Genomic DNA, 12,500 nt, shown 5'->3' with positions numbered 1-12,500 from the left:
CTGCACAGTAAGTCCGTATTGTTGGATACGTTGAAATGGAATGTGTTCAGATAACTTTTAAGTCAGTTATCCTATTGCATAATAACGACAATAATTAAGTAATGATGACACTAATGATGATGATGATAATAATAATAATAATGAGTTAATATGAAAATTACAATTATAATACTACTACTACTGTTGATTATAATGCTACTACTGATAATGATAATGATAATAATAATAGTATTAATAATGATAATAATAATAATAATACTATTAATAATGATAATGATAATAATAATACTATTAATAATGATAATGATAATAATAATAATTATAATTTTAACGTTGACAAAGATAATTGCCCAGAGTATATTCGTGCACTGCTTTTTGCGGTAAGTGTCCAGTAGTAATGTATGTATTGTGCTTTATCATCCAACTGAAAGATCTTGTTTGCAGCTCTAAAATGTTGACACAGGACTCGTGCTACATAAAGAATGATTGTAGAGCAAAGAAATGGAAAGCAAGAAGCACACGAATATGCAGATCTTGTCACTGTGTTGTTTCTTCAGAGCGTACGGATTAAAAAATACATATTGAACCCACATACACACATGCACCCACACCCACACCCACACTCACGCCCAAATCCACACACGCACGCATGATCACGCACGAACACACATACATACACATACACACACAAACACACACACACACACGCGCGCGCGCGCGTTGACATCAATGTAAAGAGAAAGTTAACAGTGAAGACCTCAAAGACTGGACAGTGAACAAGACGAAACCAGTTATAGTGATTAAAATAGTTTATGAAGTCACGCACGCAAGAAAACACATCATTTCTCTCATTCTCTCTTTCTGTATTTTGTTGGTTTTGGCAACAGTCATTAATAAGTCTGCATCGATGTGTGACTCCCTTGTTCTCCAACCAACAAGGCGACACCGTAGCTTAATTAGCAAAAAATCAGGCAATGCGTAGCCATTCAGCATTTTCTAGGGAACGTAGAGGACTATGGAAAGATTACAGAGCGTTGTTATTTTTTGGAACTGACTGTGACGTTATCCTTCCCTTCAGCTTATCAGTTTTATTTATCAGTGAAGGCCATTTCGTTTCCTTTGCAAGTCTGTGATCTAGATTTTTGTATTCCTTCGCGCGACCCTTTGTGTCTCCTGTCTATCGATTTCTCCCACTGTCTCTGTCATTCCCCATCTCTCTCACTGCTCCCTGTTCCTGACTTTTTCTCCCATTCATAGATTGTTTTGTACTGATATTGGGTATAACAGTCGTAATAGTGGTCAGAATCATAGTAGTTGTAGTAGTAGTAGTACCTTTAGCAACAACAGTATCAGGAATACTAGAAGCAGTAGTACTCGTCCTACTTTAGACAACATCCGCAGCAGTATCAAAGTAGAATATTATAACAGTTGTCAAATGAATACACAGGAAACATCATCTTTATTTGTGTCAACAATTATTTAATTTTCTTGCATGTGGCTGACCTAATGACAGGCCACTTTCTTTTAGCAATCCTCACTCTCTGTTTCACTAATTCTTCATTCTTTCACCAACTCTATTACTTATTCCACTAACACTCTTTTTACGCATTCTCTGTTTATTCATTCTCTTCAGCTCAGATTTCCTCACTCTTACCAATATAGCATCTGCCTATTTTGCATATCTTTACAGAAGGGGTGGCCAACCAGTCGATCGCGATTGACTGGTCAATCACAAGCCTGTTTCAAGTCAATCACACTACTGTACCTATTAATAATTCGTCCTTCAGAAGTTGTCATGCAAATAGGTGCAATAGCATAAGTAAGTACTCATGATACTTGGATTATTATCTTTCTCTTTTTTCTAGTAATAAGTTATGCTTTTATTTATAATGATGAACATGTCTGAACAACATACAATTATTTATAAAGAAAGACTACTCCTGTGTTACATTAATGGAATCTTAGGCTGGTAACTGTAGAAAAAGTAGATCATATCTCACAAAAGGTTGGCCACCCCTCCTTTACAATTTACACTTTCATTATATCTTTGAAGACAATCTTTTCTCTCAAATAATTTTAAGTATCTCTATCTTCGAGAACTTAACAAACAAGCAAATAATTTCCCAGAAAATTTCACTTATTGCATTCCATAAATGGTTCTTTGAAAAGCTGAAATAGAAAAATGTAGATAAACACACCCAAGTGCTTAACAAATTAATGTGGAGCTAGAAATCATATAATGGCCTTATCTATGAAAATATCTAGCAGTAAAAATATGTATTTGTCCTTAAGGAAATTAATATCATCATTTACAGTGTAAAACAATGGTTTGAAAAGATCCAAACATTTATCCTTTTGTGACTCTGGGTGCTCCAGTCCCTCAGAGAGTACCTACCTTTGACCTGCCACTAAAACTAACCTGAATAACATTTCCTCAAGCAAAACACGTTAATGTGAATACTTGAGAGTGAGGAAGAATTATTAATATTATATAAAAGTAGTAATTTTGCATGCTTAAACCAAAGATGACTAAATATGAATTCATTCATACATCAAAGAATGCCACAAGGTGAGTCTAATTAACGCGGGTGTTTCCCAGACAGGAAATGTTTTATGCAGGATATTGTCAGATATTTTGAGTCTGGTTATTTATAGTTGGATAATTGATTTTCTGACCATATTTTTATAAAACTATATGGCTCATTCTAGAAGACAGATAGATTTTTTAAAAATGTAATTTTTAATTATTATATCAAAACATTTATGGCCAGAAAAAAATGGGCTCAGTTTTTTGCAATAGAAGGGGCAAAAACAGGCACCTATTTAATTTTGGATCTGCAAAAATGTATATTTGGCTGTTGCATCATTTATCAACAGAAGATGAATGGAAGCGTGCTGTTGGCCAAGATTCCCACAAGAATATTTTGCCTAATAGGAGAGTCACAGTGCAATTTATTAATATTGCTGATATAATGACTACACACTAACATGTATATATGCAAATACTAACCCAACAATATGAACCAAAACATATACAAACAAAAAAAGGATTTTGCATGTTCACTTAAACCCATATTATTCACAATGACATCCTTATCATACAAGTATAAAAATAATCCACAACCTTGAGACTTTCCAAAACTTTATCAAATAAAAGACAACAATTTTTCAATATTTTATTATTTTCTTGTACCTCATACAAATATATCATATCTATTTATCAAGAGAAAGTTTCATAATAAGGCAAAGTATAAAACATTTAGTACATGTATATATTCTTTTCTGTTTTGAATATGTGGCGACTAGATACAACCATTGACATGGACATATAATGGTAGCATACATGTGATTTTTTATAAATTTGAAGAACATTTAATAAAATATGACATTTCTCAAATTTCACATCCTGCCTGCTAAACTTAATAAAACTAGTACTTCTTTTCCTTTTAAACCTATCTTCTGTAGCAGAAAAAAGGCCAAATTTTCTCCTTAAACAGAGGTATAAAGGCATTCAATTTGAATATGATCACTGCACCTTTCTCATTACAAGCTGTGATACATAATGGTTATATCAGTGCATTACTTGCAATTGTAGCGGGGGGCGGGGGGGGCGGGGGAGGGGTTTTAAAGCGTGCGAGTGCACAACAAGAAACCATAGTACCAGTAAGTAATTATACCAAAGAAATGCATTAATGATTGAAGTAGATGTATGACACAGAGATCAAGAAACACGATACATAATTAATAAATTAACGGAGTGTTTTTTTTTTATATTTTCCCTTGAGATACTATAATTATGTTTTTCTTAAAAAGTCAACTGAAACCACATCTTAACTGAGCATAAATAAAACTGTGAGATAACTAATTCACACAAATCAAAGATAACACGTAAAAATCTCTAATGTACAAATATCTAAATGGACATGTTATATGAATTATGATTTTTATTTTATTTTTTTTACTTTAAGAAAAAAAAAGAAGAAGAAAAAAAAGAAGAATACATTGCACCATAATGACTTTCTATTTATGATGTTTGTTACAAATAATAAACCATTCCAATTGTGTAGACACCGGACAAAGGTGGGAATTCTTTCATGGTTCTCAAATTCCCACATTTCCACACAAACCTGTAGCCTTTTTTTTTGAAACCCGGACTAATGCCCTTTCCACGCAATCATTGTGACATGTAATACTGGATTACGAGGCAGCCATGGCAACCCTTTCCTTGGTCTTGACTTTCTCCTTTGCAGGCTCTGTGAATGGAGGAAAAAATATGATGAAAAAGAAAAAAAAAAGAGAGATCAAAAAAGAAAGAAAGAATGAAAGAAAAACATGCATGTATGAAATGTTCTCAACAAAAAATTGTGGTTTAGGCTGTTAACCCTTCAGAGATGGGTACGGCTATAGCTATCATGACTCACAACAGGTGGGCTGGCTGCATATAACTTACGCCTAGCCACAAAGTCTAGACTGTAGTGTAATATTACATCACTTGATATTCAGGCCGTCATCATAGGGTTACATACAGTAAAGCCTCGCATCCGGTTTGGTTACATTGGTACTCTTAACCAAATGCTACCCTGCCTCATATAGCAATTTTGCAGTTGGTAATCAAGTTCTTCCCACAACTGACTTTGACACAGGCCATCCACCTGCATCTAGAAAATAAATGATGTCACAGAAAATAATGAATACTGAAATTAACTAGTCCTTCCATCTGTGTTCATAAGTAGTCACTCAACTGTTAAGCATTACAGTTTGGTTGTGCGTAAATTCCTGACATGTCATTAACCCAATAATGGCTGGTAAAAAATTTGTCAAATGGGCATGATAATGAGCTGTTTCCCCTGTTTGCACCAGGCTTGTTCGGTAGTTTGTAGGCAACATTAGGCACCTAAAAGCTTGTATTTTGATACAATTTAAAAATATATCAATTTTCTTAAGGTTTACCTTCTTTTTATGTGCTTTTGCCTAAAAGTTTTATCATAGAAATGATGCAGCTGCTATTGGAGAAAAACAAGCTCTGTCTGATGAGCCAATAAAAAGGCATGTACATACATTCCACCTGGTGGGAAGTGATTAAAAAGTATGTACTAATGGTAGGGCAAGGTACTGACTCATGATTGTGATATAGACACGAGTAAATGTCCAAATGAAAACAGAGAGCCAGTATTCTATGGGAAAAAGAACATGTCTTCGTATGGGGTGGGTATGAAACCAATGCGTGGCGCTTGGATATGAATTATCTCGGGAATAATCTCCATATTATCCTTTAATAGTGGATGAAGATTAAAGGTATTTTTCATCTACTCTCTTTATTATATTTGTTAAATCATTTGCCTTTAAATATTTATTAAAGTATGAATTACTTGTCTAATACAAGACTATCGTGTGAGAAACATTCTTCAATATTCCCCTTCAAACATTAATTTCTCATAATTCTATAATCAAGGAGGAAGGGCTTTGGAATTTCCACTAATTTTGAAACAAGTGAAAAACCAAATGGAAAAAAGAAAATGAAAAAGAAAAGAAAAAAGAGCAAGAAATTAACTGGTATCACTTATCCAATATCCTATTGCCAAAGTATACTTCCTGAGATACCCTTTATATATATACTGTTAATGTTAATAAACTGTGTTATGAAAGAAGAAGGAGAAGAACAAAATCGAAAGAAAGAAAAAAATACCATCTTTTTAAGCATCCAGCAATGAACCTGCTTACAACACTGAAAATAATATACTATACTGTATATCAACAAATAACAAGTAACACTTGAAACAAAATAACAATAAAATGATAACTTTGGTAATTCAAATAATCATCACAACCTATAAAACATGATATTGAAATTAAAAACTCATAAAAATGTTTCCCTCAAATCAAATAATCATATTACTCTAAAATACAACATACTTCTTTTAATTGTGACAATAATTACACATTTTTAAATAGCATCTATAATAAAAAACAAAAAATTAAATATTCAAGCTAATACAGCTGATTTTAAATGACTACCATCAGATTTTATAGTCTTCTACCTCCCTTCCTGCATCCTCTCTCAATCTCCTATCTCTGCTATTTCTCCTTTCCTCTTTCTTCCAAAATACTGCCTTACCTGGAAGAGTCTCTGGAACGTCTGGAAGTTCGACCTCGGGGTTTTCTGCTGCGGAGGGAGCTTCAGGCAGCTGCTTCTCAACAGCTGCAGCAATGAGGGCATCAAGCTCCTCCTCGACTGCTGATTCATCCTCGTCTGTCAGTATGCCTCCACTGAGCAGTGCATCAATTTCCTGAAAGTATAGTATGCTGGTTATTCTTTAATACATTTTTTTAGAATTCAGTTTCTTGTGTTAACAGAAATTGACATAGCAAAACTCATGACTGTTTTACTACATATTCCAAAAAGAATAACAAAAGGTGAGCAAACAAATTAAAGACAATAAAACAAAAAGCAATAATACTCAAAGAACCAAAGACTATAACTAATAATGATTGTGTTATATCAAAACCCAGATAACCATGATAAAAGAATATGCAAAACTCAATACTTTGAAATGAAAGAAGAGAAAATTATATGTGTGACATACCCTCTGTTTCTCGGCTGCTTCCTGTGTTTCATCAAGGATGCGTTCCACATCTTCAATACTAAGCATTTCATTGATCTGTTTCAGGGCTTCGTTTCCTACCTTCAGACTGTCAACAACCTGTGGAGAAAAAGGAGTAAATTATCTTTAGATTCAGATGATATTTTCAAAAATAGAGCTGGCATAAAAAATACACTGAATTCTTTGATAAAAAACAAAGGTCTGATAATTAAGATGGGGACACTAAATATCAGAGCTTCCCATACCCACTCTATCAGCTCATAGAAATAATACAAATAATTCTTAAAAACTACCACTATTTTTCTGTATATGCACACATACACTATATAGCTTTATTAACAAGCCTCCATCTTTATTACTAAACCCTGTAAAAGATTTTTAGAAAGTATGACAATGAATAAGTTGCCAAACAGATATTCCCCCCCCCTCTCCTACATACACAAATACATCTTACAACGATGTTTCTCAACAGGCATTCTCTAGGATCAATGGGGCTTACAAAGAGCTGCTAGGGAGCCTTGAGGCTTCTCCATCTGATATTTCTGCTTAGCATTCAATCTGACTGGAGGCTCAGTAGATTTCATAAATGCATGAATTTACAAAATTCATATATTTGTGAACAATTACAGTTATTAATTAAACCTATATCTTTGGTCTAGGGGTGTCTCTGATATTTTTGAAGACAGAGAGTGTTAGTGGAATCATAAAGGATACAAACTAACATCATACAAGACATTATTCAACTGATACAATCACTATATGTATTACATAATTTAAATCCTGTATGCGTATGTATATACATATGAAAATGAATGAAAAATGCAAAGATATGAAACGAACCTTCATTTCTATCTGAGCAAATTCAATGTCCTGTATCATCTTTTCAATATTTTCAAGCGTTCCATCTGTCTTTGTGAGTTGCTCCTCGATGAAGCGTTTCTTCCGCAGCAGAAGTTTGGCCCGGCTGTTTGGAGGAAAGGATAATAAAAATCATCAATTATGAGACAAAATCAAAAGAGAATCAATGATAACAAAGACAGAAATAAAGACAAAGTTAAAACAACATAATCAAATACTGAGCTTCTGGGTGATTTCTTTATATCTTCTATTTTAAGAGAAAAGACAAGTCTTTACATCACAAAGTATTCAAAGCTAGATGACATAAAAAAAAAACTATTTGCTGATATTCTATTTTCCTTCCACAGTATTAATGCATTTTTAATACTTTTATATATTTCTAATATCTATAATAAAGTTAACTTCTTTCATTACTATCTTTCCATTTCCTTCTATATGAAAGAACTTTCAGAAAAGTATACAAAGGGTATTTTGAATAGAATTAATAGTCGACAATATGAGCAGAATCATTAACATATAATATTATATGATTGTCTTGTGATAGGACCCACAAAGCTAATTAAAAAATAAAACAATTTATACTAAATGTTATCCTTGTTCTCATTAGCAAATATTGGGAAAACAACAACATAAAATTCCAATATCTTTCTTCCTTCTACCTATACTCATTTTGGCTACTTCATCTCAACTGATACCCCAGTGTCATATAAGCTTACCCCAACAAACCTAAAGAGTCTAGTCCTCTTGATGTCCCTTTTCTGGAGCTTCAAAATCTCTACAGGCTATTCATCCTGGCCAAACTGACCTACGCCTCCCCTGCCTGGGCCTCCTCCCTTACCGCCACTCAACTACTACAGCTCAAGAAGGTTCAGAAAAAGGCAGCTAAGATCATTCTCGGCCCTCTCTATACCATATACAACAATGCCATAACTATGCCTAACCTCCATAACCACTCACTATGCCACCTCACTGTAGCAGTTGGTTTCAGGTTGCTGTGCCATCTGTGCAACCTGCTGCCCCCCATTGTACCTCTGTCTCGCTGGGCCCTATGTGCCGCCAACAAAATTCCATTACCAGGGAAGGAATCCTAATAAAATATTTAACTTTTACAAAAACTTACTCTTTCTTCCCATTTTGCAAGAGCTGTTTAGCAAGCTGTCTGTCCTTCTCTAGGGTTGCCTCTGATCTTTTCTGGTACTGCCGGATCTTGTCTCTCGTTGATTTCAATTGCTGAAAAAGAGGAAAAGGTTAATATATAACAACATACGACTTTGTAGTATGTACTAAATTAGATAAATCTGTATTTCACAAAGCTAAATAACATCCTACTTATGACCAATAAAATGAAATACCACTGGCGTATACCAAGAGCAGAGATTAACTACTTCATAACGACAATAACAACAACAACAAATAAAAAACCTTAAATCCATAATGAGTAAATTTCAAAGCTACTTTACCTGCAAACCCAAGTAATCACTAATCTTATCTAGATAAGAGATATGGGTAGTCTATGTCCTGAACCTATTTACATATATTGAATTTCAACAAAATGGCAAAAAAAGGAGAAAATCACTAAAAGTATGTAGAAAGAAAGAAAAATAAAAAATAAAAAGAATAAAAATATAATATACAATTAAGTCATTCTAAGACAATTCTAACATTTCAAGAATGGAAGAAAATTAATATTTATGGCATTAGTATATATCATTATCCAAATTTTCTCACTTTCAGGCAAGAAAATTTAATTAAATGATCATTCCAAATCAAATCAAATCATAGTCTCATAATATGTAGAAGTGTCTCAGTTTTCCTATCTAAAACTATCATATATATTACAGAAAATATAAGATATATTTTAACCTAAGTTTTATAAACCACTTAACGATATGTAAAAGAAAGAGAACCAATAAAACTTGTAATATCAATAATTCTCAAACAGTGATGTATACATGATGAAAATAATAGAGATGCATATCACTAGAATTGCTAGTAATCCCTGTGATCCAGATGACGTGAAACATCATGAAAAATATTGGCTCGAGGGCAGATGACATAAACATGCCGTCATGCGAATACTTGGCTGTGGGCTGTGTGACATGAACTTGCTGTTGTGAGTGTTACGGCAGAAGGCAAAGGGCGACGGGAATGACACATCACAAGTGCACAATGGTCTTGGAGTGTCATTAGATTCATTTGGAGCTTTCGCATATTTCCATTGATAAATGAGTGGAATGTACTATCTGTGAGCCATGACTGGAGGAGTGCTGGCTCCATGGATGATGGTATTTCCATGCTCATGATCCTATTCCTGGCTGCCGCGACCGGCGGAGGAGGTTGTATTACAGAATATTGAAAAGAAGACATAAATAACAAAATTCCACTTACTGATATTATTATTGTACTGAGTTATGGACACTATAGAAAGAGAATATGGAGTCTGCATGAAAAACAGTCTATTACCATCTGAATAGAGCAAATCAAAGGACAAATATAGACACAGGAAAATTGCAAAAAAGCAAGAAACACTTGTGCCAAAAAAAGAGGAAATAACATTGCATTCGGGAGGCATGGAGTCTTGCCATCACATGAGTGTTCATGTGTGCCGTTCCTATAAGCCCCATACCCAACAGAGTGGCCACTCAAGTAAGCCTAATACCTGCATTCTGGGCCACGTGATGGCAGTGAAGCATCCAGATCCAATGGGTTAATTTAAACATATCTACAAAAAAAATGGTATAGTGCATGAGAGTGCCGACTATTATGGTTATATCCACCTTCACAACAAAGGACGGTAGGGAAAGAAAAGTGATAAGTTCATGATTTTTTAATGAGTTATTAGCAAAATATTGTTCTGATTTATACAAATCAATAGATATTCTGCAGCAAAAGCTTTCTTAAGCACATGGACCTGACACCTGTATTGATCATTCTGCAGAGAAAAATGCAAGAGAACTACAAGAAGGAAGTCACTGAATCATCTAATGCACCTTTTCCTAGGAGGACTGCTGCCTAAACTTGAATACAAAGTACGGAGTATATGACTGATCAGGAGTGAAGACTTACACTGATTATATAATGCAGGGATTGGGGTGGCAGCCCTACATGGGGGTTTGCAGGGGGTACAGCCCCCTGCAAGCGATGGCATGGAATATACACCTCACTTTCCCTTGTATTTCATCCTATTTATTGGTTGTGGAATTTCTTTGCATTGCATGGTATAGCCCCCTGCATTAGATATCATAATACCCTTCTCCTCATATGTGTATATATATATATATATATATATATATATATATATATATATATATATATATATATATATATATATATATATATATATATATATATATATATATGATGAACAGCTCATCTATCATATTTTCCCTGCAATACCTCTCATACCCTTCATACCCTTCCCTACCGACTGGGCAAAGTTTGTGGGGTATAGGGTATCTACATATGTAGATAAAAGTAGTAGAGAGTGATAGGAATCCATTGGTACTTATATCAACATGATCGGATGTGTGTCGGTATTCTGAAAAACTATTTTACTGTTGATGAAAAACTGAAAAAGTGAATGATTGCAGAGATAAACAAAGGACCATGAAGTACACATCTACCTGTAATGTAACTAATCATTCTAAGCGTTTTAAATAAGACTACATGAAGTGTAGACATTCTAGATGTAACAAAGAATAACTATAAGTACATAATTAGAAAATGAACATCACCATACACAGTACTATAACATGGTAACCCCGGGAAGTCAAAGGTCATTCGACATTACTAAACATCAAACTGAATTTCTATCTATAACACTTTCAAAATGTTCTTCCAGAAGTATTAAATAAACCCACCAACACAGCCTTATCTTGCTCTGTCACTTTACTTTGAGGCTTTTTGGAAAACAAGCTGCCCATCTTTGGCTTTTTTGACGTTGGAATACGAGAGTCAGCTGATTCGAGTAAACAAAGTCAAGTAATAGAAAATGGAGTCGGTGAAGGGAGGGACTATTTTTTTCTCATTCCCTTGTGGAGATTTGTTGCTGTGATAGAAAATGGATTTGTTGAAGGGTTGACTATTTAAGATCATTGAGTTTTATTCGTTTTTATATACACATTTACATATGTATCTTTCCATATATTTGGCTCTATACGCATACACACACGACTATAAAGTTTGGTCTGCAACAATTACTGCCTTGCTTTCCGTCTGTACAATTGTTTTTCTGTGGCTTAATCCGTGCAGATTTTTCTTAAGAGTTCACAGGTTATCCGAAGCATGTGGTACTAATGAGTACCACATGCTTCACGATTGGAACAGTAGACCCCACAACCCGCGTAATGATTTTACAGGTAAAGACCAGCCTGGGTGTTAGACAATGCCTCATCGCTGCAAATGTTTTAGGAGCCCTGGGCAATGCACTGACGTAAAATGGAAATGTCGTCACACATACTGATTTCAGGACAACTAAATATAGCTTTTATCAATTGCAGCACACACCTCCCGACCACAATGGTTACCCTAGCAAAGAAAATTCTCGGTCAGAGTAGATTCAGCAGGATCTCTAGGCACACTGGCATTCATGGAAATGAGCTTAAGAAAACTGGTAGCGGAAAGTCCCTGAATGAACAGGTCATTCAACCAAGAAACAGACTGCTATCCTGCAGCTTCAGACAAAAATCGAGATTCTCCTCCTTGACCAGCCGGAATTCAAACATCAAGGGCGATGAAGCACTGGCGTTCTTAAATTATCTACAGAGGCATCAAGGCTGGCTAAAGCTGTACGTTGTAGTTAACCGAAGTCAGTGACAATGACGCACGCTACACTCAACACTGTAAAACGTCAAGGAACTTTTGTAGTACCTTCTGAAGTGTAAACAAACACACCTTCTTAGACAAAGACCTCCCACTACCACCGCCTAGCTGTTGAATAGGTTATGGCTGTCACTTACTTCGTGCAGGCTGGAGTGGTAATCCGGCCCCGAGATAAGTATTCAGTTATGGCATTCAGGGAAGTCGGCCCTAGTAGCTGAA

The 12,500-nt window shown here is 34.8% G+C and overlaps 1 protein-coding gene across 1 annotated transcript; it reads right to left on the bottom strand.

The window, feature by feature from the left end:
• Positions 1 to 3,163: 3,163 nt before the first annotated feature.
• Positions 3,164 to 11,477, bottom strand: LOC113814021 (charged multivesicular body protein 6-A). Its single transcript, XM_027366094.2, has 6 exons — positions 11,321 to 11,477; positions 8,581 to 8,690; positions 7,443 to 7,566; positions 6,585 to 6,701; positions 6,116 to 6,287; positions 3,164 to 4,253 (listed from the first exon to the last, which is right to left on the bottom strand). Exons 1-6 carry the CDS (start codon positions 11,381 to 11,383, stop codon positions 4,198 to 4,200), a joined length of 642 nt encoding a protein of 213 aa, XP_027221895.1. The 5' UTR covers positions 11,384 to 11,477; the 3' UTR covers positions 3,164 to 4,197.
• Positions 11,478 to 12,500: the final 1,023 nt, after the last annotated feature.

Source organism: Penaeus vannamei, chromosome 22, assembly GCF_042767895.1.
Source record: "Penaeus vannamei isolate JL-2024 chromosome 22, ASM4276789v1, whole genome shotgun sequence".
NCBI classification, from domain to species: domain Eukaryota; kingdom Metazoa; phylum Arthropoda; class Malacostraca; order Decapoda; family Penaeidae; genus Penaeus; species Penaeus vannamei.
This window is presented reverse-complemented; position numbering and strand designations above follow the sequence as displayed.

Coding starts and splice junctions, on each gene's coding strand:
- LOC113814021 (XM_027366094.2), bottom strand. CDS start 11,383: ATGGGCAGCTTGTTTTCCAAAAAGCCTCAAAGTAAAGTGACAGAGCAA. Junction 8,691..11,320: donor AGCAAGATAAGGCTGTGTTG/GTGGGTTTATTT, acceptor CCTCTTTTTCAG/CAATTGAAATCAACGAGAGA. Junction 4,254..6,115: donor CGTTCCAGAGACTCTTCCAG/GTAAGGCAGTAT, acceptor CTCCATTCACAG/AGCCTGCAAAGGAGAAAGTC.